Here is a 24,323-nt window from a genome sequence, read left to right on the forward strand (position 1 = left end):
GGACATCCCTCAGAGTCTGTGCGACGGCCGACGCCGCTTCTGAGTTGAATGTAATGTCCTCGTCCTTTAGCCGTGGCATTGCAGAAACCATTTCCGACTCTTGCAAACCAGACGTTTGCAGACGTGAATTCGCAGGCGACGGCGAGATGTCTCACCCATGCGGCGAAACTCGCGATGCGCTTCCCTGGGCTCCTCGCCAGGTGATCGAACTCGTTCCGCGCGAGCTGCGCTGATTTTCCTGGCGCTCCGTGCGCCCTACAATCCAATTGCTCCGGCAACGACTCAAAGTCAATGCCAAGGAAAACAGGCACTCTGCACCCGTCGATCCGAAACATGCGCGTCGCCAATGTAATGTCCGGAGGGCAGTGAGGCACGGAGAGTCGTGAGGGTTGTCGTAACTGTGTTTATTGCCCGTCCGGATGTACACTACTGCGCACTACTGCGAGCCTCTAGCGTGCGCGAACAGCTATATGCATTGCCGACACGTGACTACTTTCACAACTCCTCCACGCCCCCACAACGCTCTATGCCAATACACCACAGTATTCACAGGGGGGATAAATTATAAATTAAAAGACGTGTTTTTAACATTGTATAGGAATTTAGTAAGGCCTCATCTAGAATATTGTGTGCACTTTTGGTCATCACATCTGAGGAAGGACACAGCCACCATAAAGAGGGTTGAGTGTAGAGCGACTAAATTTATTCCAGACCTAGCTATGAGGAGTGGCTGAATGTGACTGGGCTTTATACGTGAGAAAGAAGGTGATTACAAGGGGATATGAAAGAGATATTTAAGCTATTGAAGAGTTTGCACAAAATAAGTGCAGAAGAGTTTTTACAGAATAGACAGTGATGTGACCAGGAGCTATAGCCGAACAGTACAGAAGAGGAGAGTTATGACAGTCATAGAGTAAATGCATGGAATGGTCTCTCTAGAAAGATAGTGGCAGTAGTGTTAGCATGGTTTAAATTGGAATTAAATAGGCATCTAGATTCATTGCATATAGAGGGGTACAGGGATATTGGTAGGACATGTAGGTAGCGTGCAAAAGTTCCTTGTATATCCTCGTATATATCCTTGTAAATAAATAAATAAAAGTTGTGTGTTGGGAGTGGAGGTTGGAAAGTGTATGTAACCATATATATTGTTACGGCTGTGGAATTTCGCATTACACCATAAAGGGTCCTCAGGTGAGATATATCGGTAAATTCATGTGTAGTTAGCCCAAACCCGTTGTTTAGAGGGAATGTATGTGATCCATTCGGGCTGCGATTCTTCAGTTAGCCATTTTTCTTTTGCTGTCGTTACTTTGGTGCAAGAACAACCACGCACATCCCCACAACCAACATCTCAACGATCACCCCATTCACTACACGATGCCCACAATCACGCCATTCACACCACGACGCCACCTTCCACAACTACGCTCCCACCATCTTCGCCACTCGCCATTCAATGAGCACCGTGTGGTCACGATCTCTGCGGGACGGATGAAAGGAGCAGAGAGGCAGCAGCAACAAGGGTGCGAATGGGCATCTCCCGCCCAAAACTCCCGCTTGAATGTCTCCCGCCGGATTTTCCCTCCTGCTTTTCCCACGCTTTGGCATGGGGGAGGTGCGATTTGAGCCAGAGGTCAAACGTGAAAAAAGGTGGGGGCCTGATTTTGGGGGAATAATTCCCTGGCCCCAAGCCAAAACTGACTTTTCTCGTCCCCCGCACGGCACGGGGAGGGGGGAATGAGAGGGCACGCCCCTTTTTGGGAAGCTTCCAGAAGGGAGGTGGAGCCAGAAATGGGGCGGGGCGAAGGGCTGAGCCCCACCCTACAAAAGGCGTGGGCGTAACGGTCGACAATAACGTCGTCCCCTTGTCCCTGTTCCCTTGTCCCTGAAGGGGAATTGTCAACAGTTGTGGTGATTGTTCCTGGTCGGAGGTTCTGTTCGTTCGTCCCTGTCGGGCGGACGACACGTGCAGGCGCGAGGCACGAGCCCAATGGATCACGCCGGAGGGACTCGGAGTTACGGTCGCCAAGGACTCGACAGGCTCAGGGAAGTCGCGACTTCCATTTCTTTTGGGTTCTGTGTAAACGTGTATGTGTGGCGCCAGTCTGGTGAAGTAGAACTGTTATAAGTGTTGCCGTGTGAATTGCATTATTCGGTTGTAGATCTGCGTGTGTCTCTTCGCTTGCTTTTATTGTGTTTCTTGCTTGACTGTAATATACGTGCCTTCCGTGCTGCCGTGTGGCGCGGAATAAATGTGCTGGTCCAATTGTTCCCCGTTTCACTGCGTCCTTTCCTTTGTTTGAATCTCCATCTTGCATCACGTAAGGGATTAATAGTGGGTTGAAAACACCCGGTAACTAATCTGAACCGTCAAGGTCGACGATAACTCTGCTCGGTTATCCCTGTAGCACGGAACGAGCCGCTTAAGCGGTTCGTGTCCGGAGTCGACCTGTGGCGTGGTACAACTCCTCGGTACGCTATCCGCGCGGGTACTTAAGTAAATCGACCATTCGGCAATCGGACCCTATTTCGCGTGGGTAGAATGCGGACTGAGTTGTGGTGAGGTTAAACCCCCACCCGTGACTAGCTCCCGGTGTTGTTCCGAGAGGGTCACGGCTGAATTGCACGTCGGTGGGCGAAGCGGCCGCTATTGGTTAAATGCGGTCGTTCGCACACCGGCGGAGCGCGAATTCGTAACAATATAATCTAAGTTGTTAGGTAGTTCGCAGTGATAGTAAAATACACACACACACACACACACACACACACACACACAAGCATTTAAAGGCCATTTTCCCCGCTAAAGCAGGGGTTAGCCTTGCGGGCCCCATGACAATCTTCTCCACTTTACCCTGTTTTCTGCATCTCCCCTTCTTAATCCCCTTGCCCACATTTCCTCTTCCACCACATTTAGCCAAGTTTTTCTCGGTCTTCCCCGTCCTCTACTTCCGACTACACTCATTTCCAACACTCCTCTCACCCAGTCACTTTCATCCTTCCTCAACACATGACCCAACCATCTCAACCTGTTTCTCTTCACAACCTCCATCACAGACTCTATTCCCATCATCTTCCGCAAGTCATCATTTGTCTTCCTCTCTCTCAATGATACTCCACACATCCACCGAACCATTCGCATTTCCACCCTTTCCAGCCTTTGTTGCTGCTCCATGTTCAGTACCCATGTCTCACTCCCATAAATCATCGTACTCCTCACACATGTAGCATACACCTTTCCCTTCAGCTTCAACGACACTCCCCTCTTTGTCAGCACGCCACTCAGTTCCTGAAACTTCTTCCATGCACATCTCACTCTAGCAACCGTCGAAGAGTCTGATCCACCTTCTCCATTCAGCATGTCTCCGAGATAGCAAAATGTTTTCACCCCTTCCAGCTTCACACCATCTCCAAGATCCAACTCAACAATTCCTTCATCTGCTGCTCCCTCGATGCACACCTTACACTTGAATGTAGCTGCCACACTGGTTAATGACCCTCTCACCCCACTACATTTTCGATGAACCCATTCAGCACACATTGTACACTGAATGGAGTTCACTCCGACACCCTTCCTGCACACAGCACACGGCCACTTCCCAGTCCTTTCCACCTCACCACATGCTTTACCACTTGCCATCACCTTCGTCTTTCCGATAGTCACCTTCAAACCTTTTGCCTCCATACATTCCTTCCACTTGTTCATCTTCTCCTTCAGTCCATCCATACTCTCTGCAATCAACACCAGATCATCTGCATACAGCAGCTCCCACGGTAAACCCTCCTTTACCCTCCGAGCCAGCACCTCCATCACAACTACAAATAGAAGTGGACTTAGTTCCGACCCCTGGTGCACTCCTACCCTCACCTCAAACTCACCACTGTTCCCATCCTTCGTCCTTACAGCTGTGCGTGCTCTCTCGTACATGGCCATCACTACTCTGATCAACCATTCCTCCACGCCTAACTTCCTCAATGCCCAGGCCATTACTTCGCGTGGGACCCTATCAAATGCTTTCTCCAGATCAACAAACCCAAAAAACAACTTCTTCCTCTTCTCCATGTACTTCTCCTGCAACTGCCTTACAATAAAAATTGCATCTGTCGTTCCTCTTCCTGGCATAAATCCAAACTGCATTTCGTCAATCTTTACCTTCTTCCTTATCCTCTTCTCCAACACCCTTTCCAATACCTTCATTCCATGCTCCAATAACTTTATTGCTCTATAGGAGCCACAGTCCAGAGGGTCACCTTTCCCCTTGTACAGAGGGAGGAGGGTACTCAGTTCCCAATCCAATGGAATGCGGCCTTCTTTCACCACCAGATTACAGATCTCTGTCATTCTCTTCACACCCCAACTTCCCGCTGCCTTCAACATATCTCCCACAACTCCTGTCGGCCCTCCTGCTTTTCTACTCTTCATTGCTCTTATAGCTTCCTTAACTTCCTTCTCAGTTATCTTCTCTGCTGGTCCTAAAACTGGGTTACTCTCGATGTTTCTATCCTATTCATTTTCTACATTCAACAGCCTTTCCATATATCTCTTCCATCTTCCTTTAATTCCATCTAAATCCACAACAATTTGTCCCACTTCATCCTTCAAGCAACTCACCCCCGTCACATCAAATCTCTCTCTCGCTATCTGCTTTGCAATCCTGAATACTGCTCTCTTACCCTCCTCCGAATCCAAGCGTTCTCCAAACATTTTCCTATGGGCCTCCTGCGCCTTTGCAACCTCTTTCTTTGCAGCCTTCTTGGCTTCCTTATAACTTTCATGTGCAGCCTCTTCTTCCACCGTATCCTTTGCCTTTTGCAATTCCTTGAACTTCTTCCTCTTCTCTTCAATCGTCTTTCCAACTTCATCATCCCACCACCATGTTTCCGAGTGCCTCGGTGGTCCTTTTGTCCATCCACATACCTCACCAACGGCTCCCAATAGACTATCTTTCATTGACATCCAACCACTTTCAAGCTCAACCACATCATCTTCAACCATACTCAGCCTCTCTCTTAATGCTTCCTTCATTGTCGCCTCTTTCAACCTCCACACCTTCATCCTCGGTTGGTACTTCACCCGCCGAATTCTCTGCGCACCTTTCACCCTTATATCGCAGACAACCAGGTGGTGCTGCGAAACAGTCTCCTCCCCTGGGATCACCTTTGTGTCCCGGAGGTTTCCCCTATCTCGCTGACGCACCATCAGGTAGTCAATGGTTGTCGTCAACCCACCTGACGTGTATGTAATAAGCTTATGATTCGCTTTCTGGAATTGAGTATTACAGAGCAACAAATCAGCTCCATCAGCAAACTCCAAGATCCTTTCACCTTCTCCATTTCTCACACCATATCCATAACCCCCATTGACTCCCTCAAAACCGTCTGTACTCCTTCCCAGATGTCCATTCAAGTCTCCTCCAACCACAACAACTTCCTCATCTTTCACATTTTCCATCAACTTCTCCATCGCACACCAGAACATGTTCTTCTCTTCATCGCTTCGACTGACCTGCGGGGCATATCCCGAGATGACGTTCACCAAGAGATTTCCGATCACGATTCTCACCATCATCAACCTTTCACTCACTCTAGTCACACTCGCTACACTGTCTACAAACTCCTCAGAAAACATTACACCAACACCATGCACGCCTTCCGGGCACCCTTGCCACATAAACTTGTACTTCTGCCCGGCCTACCCTTCACCATTCTCACACCACTTCCCTTCCACCGTGTCTCCTGCACACAACATATGTCCACTCTTCTTCTGACCAATGTTTCAACCACTTCTCCAGATCTCCCTGTCATTGTCCCTACATTCCATGTACCAAACCTCAGAAACCGATCTCCACGTGGGGCATCAGACGATTGGTCATCATAAATGGAAAAATTTCCTCCCTTGCTTCGATCGGGTTCCCCACCTTGAGTTTTAACGAGAGGGGGTGAGGACCCCCACGGGGTACTTTGGGCTGTACCCTGCCCATCAATTGTACTCATCATGGTTTCCTTTTGAGGCGATGTTTTTATGGCCGGTAAAAGTGATAGTAAAATGCAGATAAATAAATAATTCAGGGTGTTATGGAGGTCGTTGTGATCGTAGGTTGTAATTAAATAAATAAGTAAACTAGAAGGGCACTCGGTAGATCGCATACATCCGCAAGCACTGCCTGATCTACAAGAACATATCGGGCCCAATCAATACATATTTGAAATATCATGCCATATATCCTTTTTGGCCCCATCTCTCAATGGTGAAGAATCACTTTAAAAATTAAATAATTCTTCCTCGTCATACGCCTCTTGGATCCCGTAATCGAACTTCATTTCATTCAAACCATTTTCAGCAAAGGCAAAAAGATATTTTGGATAAATAATTTGACTGTCGTAAGGTCTACGCAGGCTCTCACGTGTTGCTTCTCGTTTGACTGTACCTCCCACGCCTTCTGAAGGGTCCTTACCATGACTTGTGGCAAAAAATGCCATTCTGCGTCAATACCATACTCTGGTTTGTGACGACAGAGGTTTATGAAGGCTTTGCAATTCTTACATTGGCCAGCGCAACCGTCTGAGAAATAGTAAAGTTTCTTTACATTTCCAAAGGTAGATTTCAAGTGTTCAATGAGCATTCTTTGGAAGAGGTGGACTGAGACGTCTTGAGTATTGCATTCTGATATAATCGTGAACGAATCGTGGTTTAAAATCGTCCGATTTGAAATCGTAAACCCAGGGGTGAATTGTCGCTTGAGAGCAGTTCCAATGGAATCCTTGGGCCGCATCCTGTTCAACAAACGAATAGTTCTCTGAGAAGTCTCCAATAATGACAAATTCTCCTTCACCAATTTCGTCTTTCTTATTTTTCAGAAACTGAGATTGGGCCTTGGCAATGAAGTCGTGTCTCACTAATTTCACCGCGCGTTCACAGAATTGATTAATGAATTCTTCCAAAGGCAGGACCATGGAGCTCAGTTCAGATCTGTCGGTGGATGTCCACCGTTTAAACTGAATTTCATCAATATCCTCTAGTTCATAAGCACTCAGTAGCTCGGTTTTGAAGTCTTAAATTGATGGGCAACTTTCACAAGTTCTGAAATAACATGCCGGTTGTGCTGGGTTACAAACTATGCAGGCTATGACATGATGATAGCTCGGAAGTTTGGCTATCTGTGGCATATTGGAACCAAACATCATGAGTTTCACATTTTGATGTATCGTCCATACACATACACTGTGTGTACCGCCTGAACCGGCCAGGACACACTCCGAGGGACGGAGCATGACGAACTTCACGAATCCAACTTTCAAGCCAGGGTTCTTCTCTTTGAATTTCTGAAACAGTCCCTTGAGATTGTTTAGTACCAGGCGCTTTTGAATTGTCTTTTCCATGTACATTCCTGACCACCACACAGTCCTTTTTTCCCAGCATTATTTGGCTGACTTCATCACTTTGCTAAAATTCGGTTACGGCGGATTTCACTTCGTCAGGCAATATTTTACGCTGTTTGGGATTTGGAGACAATAGCATACCATTTTCTTTCTCTAAATTTTTGGCTTGGACAGCCATTCTTTGGGAGCAACTGTATTCACTCATAATCCCTCTGATGCTCATATTCCAAGCAAATATTGTCAGTATACGTATTTGCTCTGAACGGCTCGAAACAAAGTATTTATCTTTCAGGCTTTTGATCACCTCTGGCATGCAGGTTTCATCACATTTTGACGCTGTATTTTGTGTTTTCTCCGCAGTGCTTGGTCCAGCAACTAGTTCTAATTTCTTTCGCACAGAATCTTCCACTTTACTTCGCTTTTCAGGAACGTACCCTGGGTTCCTTTCCGCCTTTCGTTTGTCGAACGGGCTTTCGCCTGTCATCGATAACGACTGGTTTGATACGTAAACTTCTGCTTCTCACTCAAAAACCTCCTGTCCTCATCTGTCGAAATAGAGTCTGCAATGCCTTCGATAGTACCTTCTGATGATAATTTTGAACTGGTCGAAGATGATTCTTCAATACGCTCTGGTGACAACTGAGAAAGTTTTTTTCCGCACGAAGTACAAAGTCTGTCATCTTTTTTTCACCTTTGAAGAAAATTTCATCAACATATCATTTGACACATTGCGAAGATCTTTTCGTTGTTTCGTTTTATGGCAGCTGAACGGATCGCAACAGTATTTTCGGAACTCCTTTCGATCTTCAATCGCCATGCTTACTGCAAAATATGCAAAAACTGAGATTAGCCCATTTATAACTTGATTCGATGATGGTTATACAAAAATGTACACTTAAAAATCAATAGACACATAAGGCAGAATAATTTTTCGCAAATGATGCAATATATATATATATATATATATATATATATATATATATATATATATATATATATATATATATATATATATATATATATATATATATATATATATATATATATATCAGTCCAGAGATGATGATTGTCAATTTCAGACATAAAGTGGCCTGCCAGCAGGTGACGTCATTGGAACGATGACGGCAAACGTCGCCCAATGTCGAATCAAGAATTAGTGATATGTGGACCCCGAACAATAAAACCATCATCACACTTGAACCCATTGAGATCCCATTTTAATTTATGCTGAGGTGTTGGAGTATATGAAGGGGTACTCTCACATGAAAAAAATCGGGATCATCGGTTTGGCTGGGAGGCGGGGGCCCAAGGTCAAAAGGCGCCCCAAACTATAACTTTTTGAATTACTGTTTCGGAGTGATTTTACTTTACACGATTCAAAAGATCTCGCTTTTACGAGCATTTTGATACCAAGATCATCCAAATCGGACCACTACAACCTGTGATATGGCCACTGGAAGATTGTGGGTCAACCCGGGGTGCCCAAATTTGGGGGGGGGGGGCTAAAATGGGCCCCCAGGTCTGAAAATTGACACATAATGTTTTACCGTGGATACAAACACTTGCACAAAAAAGGAGTGAAATCTGAGACAATGTGTCAAAATTTAGCTGAAAAATGTGTACACTTGACATGGAACGCCCCAGACGTGCTGTCTGATCCAGTGAATGCGTGAAAGAGGGCCATGGCTTTGTACGTTGTCATACCCAGGTTTGTGGCGATAGTGTTCAGGGAGATCATTCTTGTTGTCTTTCCGGCTTTGAAGGAGATCCAGATTTCTGCGGCAGGATTCAGAGCCTTGATGTGATGGAAATTGCTCAGAAGGATTCCCACAACATCTGTGTCTCCAGTCTGGATCATCCCTAGTGACGATGTTTGGAGGGCATGGAGAAGATGTACTGCAACACGAGTGTCAGCTTCCTCATGGTTACATTGATCCATTGGTGGATCATTTCCAGCATGGTGTACTTGATCACCTGCAGTGATGTAGACATCCTTGTCATCTGGGAACTGTTCTTGTGTTATCTTTTTTGACAGGAATGCGAACAGTTCCTTCTTGTTATCAACGTTCGCCAGAAACTTCTCCCAGTTTCCAGGGATTTTGGCAGTGCCACATACACGCTGTCGGGTTCCTCGTTTTTCCGTTGTACCTCCTTTGATTGTGAGTGCACGATAGTCGTCCCAAACAATGTCTACTCGTGTCGATCGTTTCAAGTCGTGGCGAACTCTTGGGCAGAATACCTTGTCAAAATATGAATCAAAGGTCTTGCCTTGGATATTTGTACCAGGAAGGGAGTGTATCACTACTCCACCGTCAATAACAACAAAGTCGTAAACATCTGGTGCAGTTAGCTCCTCATCAGCAGAAATAATACTGCTTTTACTGGTTTCCATGATGTATACAATCAAATCTGACTTGGTACAAGAGTTGAGGGATCCTTCTGACGATAATGCAGGTGGGTATGGTGAAGATTCATGACGAAAAAACTCCTCAATCACCCCCACGGCTGTCCAGTGCTACAAAAGCTTGTTCATAGAGCTCCGCATGACGTTTGAAGTGCTGCATTCTAAGTTTAGCTGCAGTCGTCTTCTGTGTTTTCTTCTCATGAAACAACAGTAACTTATTTTGTTTGATAGGTGCTGTCAGAAGTGTCATTTGAGTCCAGCACATTCTTCCTAAAGTTGTCGTACTGCTCTTGTCCCATAGACTCAAATTACGGACAGATACAGCTGCAGTCACAGAATCACATACCTTGTTGTCTAATGTGACCAGGTCTTCGCTGTGCTCCTCAAAAGGACTCCCCTTGCTCAGCAACACCTCTATCAGATCTTTGACATGGCGTTGAAATCGGTGCTGAGAAGCATATCCTTCCTCATGATGAGGGAGTTGTTCATCATCATCGTTTGTCTTTTACACCAGTAAAGTCCTCAATGACACGGCTGAGTTCCGGACCTGTCACGGTCCAGCGTTCCAGCATCTCGGGGTTCTCTGTGAGACCAATAATGCCACCTACTCCTTTTACCCTTTTGTTCACTTGCTCATGTGCTTCATCAATTGGTGAGGATGAGAAACACCGATTGCTTCAAGTTATTGTCCAGTGTCCCATTTCAAACTCAACCTGAATGCTATCTGGGAGATCTTCCAAGTCTCGGATAAGGATTGGAACCCATCTGGCATAATTCTGGTGATCGAGAACAAAGAACAGAGGGACAAGCTTCCGCAGGTTAGTGACCATGAGTTCGAACTTCCGTTCCCGATGTGCTCGGATGAACATGAGAATGATCTGTTGGTACTTGTGTACGAGTAGCCAGAATTGGAACGTTGGGCTCTCTTGAGATGTCAGCACGACCCATTCCTCAAGGGCCATCTCTGTTCCACTGTCCTTGTAAGCTCGTTTCAGAATGGTGTCGAGTACCACAACAGTAACTTGATGAGCATATCTTGGTCTCATTGCATTGGACGCTTTCAGAAAAGATGTGGCTGCTGCTTCTGTCTTCACTAGCCCAGCTTCTTTGAGGGCTTCAGGCCATCCAGACCCACACAGAAGGTCTCCCATGGTGCTCCACAAAGCCATTTCATTGTGGAGTCCACCTAGCATGGCCACAGACTTGTCTTCCCCAAAGATGTCCGGGAAGGTCCACTGCATTTTTTTTTTTTTTTTTGCAAGATCATAGAGTGGTTGGTCCACAACCAATAGAGGTATTTGGTGTGGGTTGAGGTGGTCAGTTGTTTTTTTTCACCAGCTCCATTCCATGTCGAATCATTTCTCGAGTGGCTGCTTTCTCATGGAATAGTGGCAGGAGGGCTTCAATGCCTTCTTCGGGTTGTCCAACAGCATCTGATCGAGCAGCATGGAATGAAGACCACATTGTTGGTGTGTCCTTTTCTGAATCAGAATCCTCATTTTGGATGTCATGTACTGCAGTCAACCATGCCTGTTCGTGCTGTTTCTCCTCATCAAATGTACTCGCTGTTACTGGATGCACATCCTTTACCGGAGGTTGGGTGACAAGATTCCTACCCACAGGTGGTACAAACATATATGAACGAGGCAGGATGGGTCCACTGCTGCCTGTTGCTGTTTTGTAAGAGGAGATTCGTATACATGCTTTATCTAACCCAGGCTGCTGTGATAAAGGGAACTGAAAAATTGAAATCCCAGTTCCATGGAAGGAAGAGCAGGCAGTGCGTGATGTAGGATTGTGATCCAAGTTATCCAGGGGCTGCAACTGTGAAAATGTGCTGACGGAAGTTTGTAGGACAGACTATATCACCGTTATTCCTCATTTGATCTGCAACAGCCAGGAATACTGCAGGTGGAGGCTCGCAACTCAAGTTCGCAGAAAGAGAAGTCATATTTAGCATAACAACTTGACTCACAGAGAGGATCTTCCTGGAATTCTCTTGTTCGGGTGATGATTTGGGTCCTTCGAGGAGTTGGCTGAAGAAATGCAAGTTTGGGAATGCAATTTGAAGAAGTTTGGGAATGCAATTTGAGGAAGTTTGGGAATGCAATTTGAGGGCCAGGAATACTGCAGGTGGAGGCTCGCAACTCAAGTTCGCAGAAAGAGAAGTCATATTTAGCATAGCAACTTGACTCACAGAGAGGATCTTCCTGGAATTCTCTTGTTCGGGTGATGATTTGGGTCCTTCGAGGAGTTGGCTGAAGAAATACTTCATACGCTGTGGAACAGATGATTGTTCGCAATCATTGGGAAATGAACCTTCAAACTTGAATGGCGTGTCATGATCCAAAACAGCTTTACGGAGAATCGATGCTGCCATTAGTAGTGTACGTGCTTCCTCATCTGGTGTTTGAGTTGCATCTGAAATGATCTTTCGAGCCGTTTTCGAACAAACAAGGAAAACTCGATTTCGTACACCCTTCTCTTCCGTCAAATTCGGGATGTGTTCAAGAACTGTTTCCTTTAGGCTTGTCCGGCACACAGCTTTCTGGATTCCATGTAGTTCCAATCTCTCTGTCATCATATTTGTCAGATCTTGCAATGCAAAGAATCTGTGACCTCCAGAGACTTCTTCCTTTATGAATTGGAGCACTTAATTTTTTGTTGTGGCTTCAAGGTTTTCACTAACAGTGTCTTGTTTACAAAGTGCAACGTAACGGCGGTTGGACTGTGTGTAGCAATTCCTGTGATACTTTGCTTCGAAGGCTACCAGATCACCTTCTGCCATGAGTGCCACGACACGGTCTTCTCCCAGTGCAACTGCCTTGTTGTGCATCTGTGGGGTGAGTTCGACCTTCTGGAAAGAATGTTCTGTTGCATTGGTTTCACCACAGAAGAGACACAGAGTACAATTTACCGCTGTGCTGGTCCGTAGGGATCTTTTTCTTGCTGGAGGCAGTCCTTCATAATGACACTTTTTTGCATGGTCAAGGGCAGATGTCCTGTAAAGCTGACGACAGGATGTGTGCCAGGATGCACGATTCTTGTGCATGGACTCTGCATCTGGAATTTCTACGTCTGGGTATGGAGCAGTACCAATTGCTCTGAATTGACTTACAAGGCTGGTGATTTCTGTGTCGGCTCCCTCTCTACGACTAGTCACGGGATTCGCAAGAGGGCAAACAAGCTCTTCCTCTGTTTGCTTTTGGCATAGCATGCACAAATGCCAACTTGTTGTCCCTGCCATCTCAGAAAATATTCTGGAAAAAACAGCAAGAAAAATACAATAGTTTTTTTGGACTGGAGTGGTGTCAGCTGTGAGATATTACCCCCCCCTTACCCTCCCCACTTTTTAACTAATTTCGGGGAAAATATGTTTTTAAGCATTTTGTCATTTTTTTCTTATTATAGAACCAATGCCAAACGTCTGTCGGCGTTCTAATACAACATGAGGTTTTTTAAAGTCTAATTTTAAATGCGGTTTTATTGAAAAATGCCCCCCACTACTCCCTCCACCCCCCAAATTATCGCAGTGCTTGACATTTGAACCAAAATCGTTCTATAGCCCCTTACCTTCAATTTAGCAGTAAAACTGAAACTTTTGCATCAATTTGAAATGACTGAGTGTCCGGGCACCCCACTATAATTATCAGGGACTGCAAGCTGCTATCTCATTTCAGGTCTGGTTTTCTACCTCTACCTCCCCTGCATGTGTGTTTAATTCAGCCTTGGGATTCTTCCACATGAGTCTGCTCTCTTTCTTCAGAAACTCAGCCAAGGTTGTCTCCAGTTACCATACCCATGATACACCAAATACTGGGGTGAGGCAGTGCCTTCACACAACTTGTCTTCTCTTCCTGGAAGGCAAATCCAACCAAAGGCAACCTCATATCATTCCACAAAGCCTGTTACAAGTGTGTGTCCACTCTGAGGGGAGTCAGAAAACAACATCCAGCCAACCTCAAGGCTGACCTTTCAAACCTGTTTACTTCCTTAAAGACCTGGCAGTGCCTGATTAAGTCCCTTTCTGCAGTATGTTTCCCTCCATCCATTCCGTTTCTTCAAATGGCACAGCATTTAGATGAAAGAGTGGCAATTTAAAAATGGTTAACCACAATTGTTCTGTTCCTGAATACAAATCCAACTGATGGAAATGGAGGAAATACCACAAATATCTGGGGATGAGACCGAAAGGATTTGAGTTCCTATCATTTCCTGTTGATGCACGCGAGCAGCCACAGTGAAGATACCACGCACGCACGCACACACACTTCAACTTTTTCAATACTGTAGATGCAAAACACTAGTATAATTTCTCTTATGCCACTGGAATCAAACAATATATATCTATATGTATATATATATATATATATATATATATATATATATATATATATATATATATATATATATATATATATATATATATATATACATACATACATTAAACAAACAATATAGCCCCAGAGCTCTCACAGCTTCCATAGCTCCAACCCCTCGCCCCTCCCCCCTCGCCCCTCCCCCATCACCTCTCCCAACATGATTAATAGTAAATATAATCATTGTAAACTTACCCTGTACATTCACAAGCCCCAGATATGTCCTTCCCATTGGTATTCAGAAGCACCTAATCCAGATACACAGTCCATTCACTGGTAGCGATCCGTCTGGGGGTTTGTATAGCACACACCTGTCCACTCGGGCCCTGCACCAGCTCACATGGTCAGGAATTTTCAGTACGAGCAGCTGCCCATTCGGCAAGCTGAAAAAGTTCTCCATGTCTTTTGTTATGTAGAGGTACAGCCCTTTCTCTCAGGTTCGTTTCCAAGTATTTTCAGCGTATTTTAGAAGCTTTATGAGTCATTTTATGTAACAATCCTTATCTCCCACACACGATATACTTGACGATGCTCTGAACCCCGCCAAAGGTACTCTTGGGGAGCATTCTGCGGCAGAATATGTCATTTTGAAAGTGCCATATCACAGGTGTGATAGAGATCGGGCGGAACTGATCATAACTCGTGACAGGAGTTGCTCTCCGGGACTCGGAATACTAATGCAGTCTTCCAAATTTGGGGAAACATCCAGATCTGAGGCACGAATGAAAAATGTTGGTGAGTGGTTCAGATATCTCGTACACAAATTTCTTCAGTAGCCTTGTGGGACAGTCAAATGGATGACTAGTTTTAGATGTTTTGAGTTGGCATAGACAAGTAAACACCAAGTGCTATTCAATGATTAGGGGTGGTGAAGGTGCTGGTAAATAAGCCTCGGGACAGACAGGTTCAAAGGAGGTACATTTGAGCACTGTGTGAGATGATTTAATATGCTACTTCAAGGAATAATTTGTAACTTTCACGAAAGCAAAAAGATTGCATTTGTAACCCAATAAGATGATGGATTTGTTGGTGTCATTTCCTTGGCTCCGTTTTAAACATTCAACCTTCCGACTATAAAAACTTGTTTTCGCAGAATTTATTGTTCTCTGTACTTTGTTTCGCATCGTGCTGTATGGATGATCATCCTGTTTGAAAGCAGCGTCACGTGTATTATTTCCCTGCATAAACCATTGTTCATCCATGTTTATCCTCACGCTTTTTGAAAAAAAAATGGGTTGGGAGGGTTGGGGGGAGTGGAGGATATTGGTAACTGGCTCTGTCTGCCTGTTCGTCCATCACACTATCTCCACCTAAACAGTTGCACAGAAATTCACCAATCTTGGTAGTTATGATCACCAAATGGTACAAACGTGTGAGCAGTATCATTTTTGGCCTCAACCCCTGGGGTGGAGTCTGGTGAAACACCAAAAAATGCAATTATGGCCAGATTGCAAAAAATAAAATAAAAGTTTTTAAATGAAACTTTCTATCTGCAATCAACATTGGGGGATGCATGAAATATGTAATGATTTTTTGGGGCTCTCACCGCCAGTTCATGCCCAAGGGGGGCGGGGGACTTAGTGTCATGGGGTCAAAGCAGAAGATTATTATTTTTATTTTTTTTTCAACAAAATTTAATATTGGGTCATTCCTGGTAAAAAAAAAAACCTTTTGCCATCTTTCAACTTTGCTTTGGGTGGGAAGTGTGGTGATTTGCGATGGCGCGTCGTCGATTTCGCTCTAGTTTATCATTTCTTCGACGCTTGAACAATATTAGTTGAAAATACTCTCTGTACTGACTTGTTTTTTTGTTTGTTTGTTTTTTTTGTATACAGAGTCGAGGCTTGTGTAGGAGCTAGAACACAGAATGGATCAGGACGCAACATAGCAAAAGGGACAGCAGAAAGAGATGGGTGGAATTCCAACAGCAGGTTTGGAGGAGAAAATAGATGGAGACGGACGAACAAGGGACGCAGGAAACTGAGTATGGGAGAACGCAGGGGGAGGTGGGGTGGACAAGATGAATACAGTAGCAAAATTTGAGAGGTGCAGAAAAGAGCATGGTTTTATATGGGGGATGATCTGAGATTTTGGTGAACATCTGTCTTGAAGACCTGAAGGGAAGAGTGAGATTGAAGAGAATGTGAAAGTTGGTTCCACAGTCAGGACAAAGGAGAAATAAATGAGTATTAATGAGCTGACAAAATTGTTCTGCCATACTATTGGGGTTGTCAGTCTCATTTGGTATTGCTCAGTCCATTTGCATTATCCCTTAACCAAATGTGCGAACGGAGGAGTCACGGAAAGGCCGTAGTGAAATCATGGTAGGTTTAAGGGACGGTATTCATTGGTGAAGACGGAGAGTGATGACTGCATGATCGCAAGCTGATATAGGAATGGAGCAGATATATCCATATCGTTATAACTATCACCTCGATCCGTCAAATTGTTGTCCAGAACAACAGAGACCTCAGTGGCCCTTTTAACGATTTGCAGAAATAAAGGATGTTTTGCTTTAGTGATGCCGTATCAAGGTCATTGAAGTTGCCCATGACGGTGAAAGAGCCGTGATAAGTAGTGGCACGAATGTTGTCAACCATAGTGGTAATGCGGTCATTTAGCTGATCTTTATGCTGTGAATCGGTCATTGGGTTTACTTTCTCAAGCAGATTCAAATCACTATTTTTCAGGAGATTGACAAGCAAACACATTTTGGAGATTAGTTTGACCTTGAGTTTGTTTGTAAATGCTACTTAAAGTTGAGGTTGAATGGGATGTCTTTATTTTCAGATTTAATTGTGGAGGTGAAGGTGAAGTCTGAGTTCATTGATGATTACTCCTCACCTTTCCAAGGTCTGAAGAATAATAACAATCTTCCTCTTTCAGTTCATCGTGAATATAATATTAATAATAACCAATGCAAATGTCTTCGAGAGAAAAAAATTAACAAATCTGATGGCACATGATTTGCAGGTGAAGCTTATCTGGTGAACACTGAAACTTTCCAAAGCAACTTTCTTCAGACTTCCCAGGATGTTTTGAGCGATGAATGTGTAAAACAGGAACCATGCGATTCTTCACCGATGGAGCCGAGCAAAGCTTCTCAGCTGCTTCAAGGTAAGCTGAATTACACAGAGAAGGCATCAAACTGTATTTACTTGTTTTGCCTTTTTTTTTTTCTTTTTAAAATTAAATGAATTCATTCCAATTCCTGCAGAAGGACGTGTCCATTTCAAATATGTTTAACCAAGTGCTTTTGCTTATGCTCACAAGACAGGAATAGTAGTTGCGTTTAAGATACCGTGAAATTTTCTGTACTCTGTATTTCTGACCTTTTCTCAGGATTGATCAGACACATGAAGCTAAAGTTTGAAAACTATTTTTCATCAATATACTATTGCAGTTCTACAAAACCGCATGCCTCAAAGGCAATGGCACCCAACATACAGTGATCCCCAGGCAGTTATTTCGTTAATCTTCGTGCAGTCAGACCTTCCCCTCATGTCTAGTGGGTCAACGGGACTAAGTGTATTGTGTGGGTCTAATAGCTAGGTCTATTAACTATATCTCTATCTTCTATTCTGATTTCTGTTCCAAGCCTTTCCTTTTAGCCATGATACAAATTAGGCAAGCAAGCACACACGCTATGCAAGATGTGATTGAATGAGCGCACTATGATGCCTCCCGTGGTTTTAGAACCAACAGAAACACAATAGATACTGTACAGCGCACGCATCGCGCGCCATTATTTCATTCAAATCTGCACGCCAATTTCTAACCGGCATCTCACCTTGCTCACCCCTCGCTCATCAAAACCTCACCACTTCAACCACAAACGCTTCCCACACATGGTAAAAATATTCCCGTACCCCCTCATTGCTACAATTCTCCATGACACGGAGGAGTACTGCACAACTTGGACTGTCCTTGGACCGCGCGAAGCAGGGCTGAGCAATGGACGTTAATAGCTCGACTGCATCTCGCTGGGGATGTCCCGGGTGAGCACGTGGGAGTGATATGACACTCGTACAGTCGTCAGAACAAGGCAAGACAGGGGTGGCGAGGGGGGTCGCAGGAACGGTGATCTGGGAGTTTGGTACGGCGCCCGGGTGTGCATTTTTGCTCATGAGAGGAAGCCCGTGGGTGGCGGATATGCATTGCTATTCGGCAGTCAGACTGCACACAGAGCACGTTCGGGGCCAGGGTCCCAGCTCATACCCTATGTTGAGTCAGGAGCTCCAGGCCGTGTTGAGCTGGATGGGCGAATGAGACCGTTTCCAGCTCCGGGAGCCTGGCAGGGCATGGCTAGGGCCGCTGTGACCCAATAGAGAAGTGGGATTCAGGTCACAGCGCGTCGCTTTTGGATCATCACCCCACCCTTCACCCGGGCCACTTATAAAGGCAGAGCCACTCGCTCTCTGCTTCACCCTCTTCTTCTCTGCTAATCTCGGCTCTGCATTGGCTGCTCTTCGTTGCCTCTGCTCTTCGCTGGTTCTTCACTCGCGATTGGTGTTCGACTTAGATGTTCTTCTTGAGGACCAGTGCAGTGCGCACGTTGCCACGAGCCCCGGAAAAGTGACTAAGCCGGAGGTAACACGCCAACTCTCAAGCGGAGCATTCCACGGAGGTGCACGCTACACTTACAGACCTATGCACGCCGAGGTTAAGGATCTTTTTCCTCACACATCTTCTCTCCTCTCTCTCTTTCCATCCCTCTATCTCGTCCCCTTTGGACGCACAAAAGAGCATCATTACTGACTCACAATCCCATTTTCCTCGAGCACGATACCGCATCCCCCATATTGCACGATGCCTTACATCTCACTCCCACACCTTAGACACCAGTATTCCTCTCTTCTACCTCTCCCTAAGCATACTGGGTTCCGTTCGTTTGCCGACCGCGCCAGGTATTGCGAGGCCGTTTATCCTCATCTGCTGTCTTTCTTTCTTTCTTTCTGGACTATATCTAATCGTGTGTGTGTGTGTGTGTGTGTGTGTGTGTGTGTGTGTGTGTGTGTGTGTGTGTGTGTGTGTGTGTGTGTGTGTGTGTGTGTGTGTGTGTGTGTGTGTGTGTGTGTGTGAGAGAGAGAGATGACACCTGTCGTAGCTTAAGTTAAGATTGTAGAAGATATAACGGGATAAGTCTGCTCTGTGTCTGCTTTTGTAAATTCCTTGCCTTTTTCTGCACCCCACAAGTTCCTTGCCATGCTCTGCTGTACATACCAATAAACCCAATTTACTGTGCCACATGACTTTCCTCGCTTGATTATAAATAAATGCTGTGTATCAAAGTGTTCCCAGCTCGTTTTCGTCTTTTCCTTCATTCGTCCAGCATGGTTCATATTCTAGCTTAGCCGGGACGTTATCCCCCAACGATCTGTTTTTCTTGCGGGTACGTCCTTGGCAGTTACGCTTGGCTGCATCTGATCCAGTAAGGTGATCTGGTTTGAACAAGGCGTACCGAGGGTGTGTCCCCCGGTAATTAAACCACATGACCTTCAGGTAAACGGTATCAGACAGAGGACCCTAAGTCACGTGGTTGAGTTATTGGCGTTCACGGTCGATTAGCGACCTGCCGCGTCACGAAGTTATTCGTCTGCGACGGCCTGCGATTCCGGAGAGTCTGGTGGGAACCCGAGGTAGCTTTCCCCCCTTGTGGTCTTCTCGCCTCTGACCCCGGGTCCGCAACAATACGCTGTGGAAATAGCATTGTGAATAACAAATCAATTGAGATCACTGGGAGACTCATAAAGTTCAAAAGACCGGTTTATGACGATAATCATGCGATATGAGAGACGTATTCAAGATCGTTAGATCACGTCAGATAAGTCGGTCACCACCCATTAAAAATTGCTGCGACCAACTTCCGAATTGTTACACTCGCCTATACCAACTTTGGATGATCTTTCTGCGGGAGGGAATTCATCAACTCTACTCTCCTGGTTCCTTCATCACAATGCATTAAGCCTGGACCCTTTCCTTTAACATCTGAGATCAGTTTTGTTTGGTCAGAAGTGAAAATACGCACTGTTTCTTGGATTGTATCCCTTGTTCTGTGATCTTCTCGTCATTGTGCTGATTTCATTCATTCACATCCACTATCTTAGTTATGCTTGATTTTTACATCCCACAGTTCAGGATCCTTGTCAGACCGATGTCTTTGGCAACTCACAATGAAGTATTATTCTTCATGGAGGCTTTTGGCAGTCTCTGTCACAGGACAAGTTATACATTAGAGTTTATTAACATGAAGCTCGTTCATTACCTCTGCCTCCAAAGGTGAATCGAGGTTTTGTGTTCACCTCTGTTCCAGATCCGATAATTTTTTTTTTTAAGTGAATTTTCAACTTTGAGTGATGGGGGTGAAAATGATATATAGCATGGATGTTATCTCAGAAAGTTATGGACATATTCGGACGAAACTCGGTGGGTGAGTTGTTTCAGTGACAAGAACAAGCCAATTAGGTTTTGGTTCAGGTCCAAATCCAGATCCAGTCATTCGGTGGGATGCAAAACGTAAGCTGTTCAGCCTGGCGAAGGTATACGCTCTGCCGAGTGCCGTTCTACTTTGTTCTGTTTTGTCCTCATTATCTATGGAAAAAACATTCTCCCCATTTTGCAGATCATGTGGCAGTACTTTGGACAATTCCTCAGCTAATTTACAAATGGATATTGGTTGCATCTCTTACTTATAACGAACTGATGGTCAGCCCCTGCTTCAACACCTGGAGCATGACTTTTATTCCAGGGAAGTCTTAAGTACTCACAGTACCTCTCTGAAAGGATAAACCAGGCAACTCCTATTTACTTTGAGGAGTACCCTTTGAAAGAAGTTAATTTTCAAACTCCATGGCTCTCACCATTCCTGATGGCGTGTGCACGAGACGATAAGCTTGCACGAGAGCCTCACGGGTCAGGAACACGTACACTGGGCATTCCTTAACAGGCCCATTCGTACCTTGGTTGTTCTTCTCACTGCCAAGAAAACTTTTTTTCTATCACGGGAGTATTGTTCTGATTACGGATTGGTACCCCTTTGTTTACCTCTCATGTCTGGACATTGCAAGGGCTAAAACTCTGAAACTCATTGGTTGAAGTGCAAAATCTGCTCTGACTGAAGCTAGGTTGGTAGACTTTTCAGTGCTGCATCTTTTGTCCTTTTAACTGACCACCGCTCCCTCGTCCTAGCAGAGTGAAAAATGATGCATCTGGGTCCAGTTTACCACTAGAATGCAGGGATACCTTATGAAACAACCGCACATCATAGCTTGGTATACTCTGTGCAGAAAAATGGAAAAAAAAATCTCGAGTGAGGTAGTTCGCTTATGCTCAGGAGTTGTCTTACTCCTTTGGGAACACTAAAAAATCTACAATTTTTGAATCACTTGAGCATGCAACATTCACTCTTATTTGAGTGAAATTAAAGTCAATTATGCAATTTATTAGATCCTCGTGGAGGATCTCTAAGTCTTACTCACGTTGTTGTTCTTCATCTTCTTCTTGTGGACTTTTTTGTTTCACAGCCCACAGTTTTCATCGGAACTTCCTGAAACTTGGCGTATATATGTAAAAATACCCTGCGCAGACAGTAACCATCTCCGATTTTGAAAATTCCTCCTAGAAAAAAAAAGTTGTGACGTCAAAATATCTCCGCTAATGGAAATCGCCTAAAAAATTATCTCCGAAACTACGCAAGCTTTTTGAATTCTGTTTGCGGGAATCGAACAGGGCATTAGCAGAGATGAACTACCGCACATATGATCCATCACTATGACGTCATATCAATTTTTATGACGTCATTCCTATTTTTTGACATTTTTTGTTTCACAACCCAGTTTCCACCGGATCTTCGTGAAACTTGCCATGTATATGCAGAAAGCCCACATGCAGACAGTAACCATCTCTGATTTTGGAAATTATTCCGAGAAAAAAAGTTGACAAATATCGCCGCTAATGGAAATCGCCTTTCTCTCTCTCTCATTATCTCCGAAACTAGGCAAGCTGTTTGAATTTTGTTTGCGGGAATCAAGCTGGGCATTAGCACAGATAATATAATTTATCGCAAACCTGATACATCACAATGACGTCATATTCGTTTTTTATGACGTCATCATTAAGAGGACGAGGATCTTAGCTCATTTGAGCTTGTTTTTTTTTAATTACGGTGACTTTTAAATGCTTTCTGTGACTTGTCTTTGCAGAGAAACAAAGGAAACAGGTTTCATGTTTCAACTGTTCCCGGTTGTTCAACGCGGACGTTTTCGTGCAGCAGACGACTCGGAGCATTTCTCAAGAACCCGGAACATTTGGCAGCATGTCAAACAACCGAAGTTGCAAACATTGTACAGAGGCTCTTGAGGATATACAGCAAAGTGAGAGACCACACCAGTGTTATGTTTGCGACAGATCATTCTCCACATCGTCGTCTTTCAAAGAACATCAAAAAATGCACATCGGTGAGAAACCATATAAGTGTTATTTGTGTCCTAAAGCATTTGCTCATTCATCACATTTAAATAACCATCAAAGAATGCACACAAGAGCGAAACTACACAAGTGCTCTATGTGCAACAAGGCTTTTAATTTAATCTCAGAGTTGAAAATGCATCAAGTAATCCATTCCAATCAGAAGCCATTAAAGTGTGCCATATGCAACAAGGAGTTTCCTCACTCGTCATATTTATATGAGCATCAAAGAATGCACAGAGGAGAGAAACTGCACAAGTGCTCGCTGTGCAGCAAAGCTTTCGATCGAATTTCATCGTTAAAAAAACATCAAAGAACGCACGCCAGTGTTGATAAGACGTTCAAGTGTTCTGTATGCAGCAAGGAGTTTGCTCGCTCATCCTATTTACGCGTTCATCAAAGAATACACAAAGAAGAGAAACCACACAAGTGTTCTGTGTGCAACAAATCTTTTGCTGGGTTATCATCTTTGAAAGGACATCAAAGAATACACATCGGCGAGAAGTGTCACAAGTGTTTTGTCTGCAACAAGGTATTTGCTCGTTCTTCAAACTTAGAAGGTCACCAAAGAATACATACAGGCGAGAAACCCTACAAGTGTCCGTTGTGTCCCAAAGCCTATGCTCAATTGACGCATTTAAACAAGCATCAAAAAGTGCACACAGGAGAGAAGCCACACAAGTGCTCTGTGTGCAACAAGGCTTTCCTTTTTATGTCGGAACTGAAAATGCATGAAACGATCCACACGGGTGAGAAGTCGTTCAAGTGCGCTCTTTGCTGCAAGGCTTTTGCTCGCTACTCATATTTACGTATTCATCAAAGAACACACACAGGATACAAGCCGTACAAGTGTTCTGCGTGTCCTAAGATCTTTGGTCAACGAACCCATTTATACGTTCATCAAAGAATGCATACAGGAGAGAAGCCACACAAGTGTTCTGTGTGCCATCAGACCTTTGCTCAATTGATCCATTTACAGTGTCATCAAAATATACACACAGGAGAGAAACCCTTCAAGTGTCCTTTGTGTCCTAAGGCATTTTGTGACAGAAGAACAGTCAAAAGGCATCAAATAATACACACAGGAGAGAAGCCCTACAAGTGTTCTTTTTGTAGCAAGTCATTTTCTTCTTTGTCATATTTGGATCAACATCAAAGCATTCACACAGGAGAGAAGCCTTTTAAGTGTTCCTTGTGTAGCAAGTCATTTTCTTCTTCATCATATTTGGGTCAACATCAAAACGTTCACACAGGAAAGAAGCCCTATACGTGTTCTTTGTGCGGCAAGGCGTTTGTTTGTTCATCATATTTATCTCAACATAAAAATATTCACATAAAAGAGGGAAACCTACAGCAACTCCACATAAAATTCACCAAGGAAGAAACAAAATTAAGAGAAGAAGAAGTGAAAGAGGCAATGAAAAGTGAATGATCATCGAATGGAGAACTTCTACCAAGACCACAATGCACTGATATGACATACTGTATACTTGGCATGAAAGTACCACAGTACAAACTTTCAAAGAGGAGCACCTGACGGGCTGTGATGGAGCTGCACCGCAGATGGAGGGGCAAGAGGTGAGTGCAGCCCCACAAGAGGAACTGTAACTCTGGTCTTGTCAAGAAGCAAAAGGTAATGAGAACCTTGTCACTACACAAAGGAAAGAATCTGTGAAACTAGCTCTTCCAGGAGC

The 24,323-nt window shown here is 44.5% G+C and overlaps 1 protein-coding gene and 1 pseudogene across 1 annotated transcript in view; one reads left to right on the forward strand and one right to left on the reverse strand.

The window, feature by feature from the left end:
• Window positions 1–24,323, forward strand: part of LOC147009516 (uncharacterized) — a 58,055-nt gene that overhangs the window by 5,928 nt on the left and 27,804 nt on the right. The window contains 3 exon segments of the mRNA XM_085861194.1: window positions 16,954–17,016; window positions 17,137–17,280; window positions 22,365–24,057. Of these exon segments, the coding sequence (XP_085717320.1) occupies window positions 16,954–17,016; window positions 17,137–17,280; window positions 22,365–24,057 (1,900 nt within the window).
• On the reverse strand, window positions 8,978–13,031 carry LOC147009517 (uncharacterized; annotated as a pseudogene).

The sequence above is a fragment of the Eptatretus burgeri genome, chromosome 17 (genome assembly GCF_056783735.1).
Source record: "Eptatretus burgeri isolate ZD-2024b chromosome 17, Ebu_testis_v1, whole genome shotgun sequence".
Taxonomy (NCBI): Eukaryota; Metazoa; Chordata; class Myxini; order Myxiniformes; family Myxinidae; genus Eptatretus; species Eptatretus burgeri.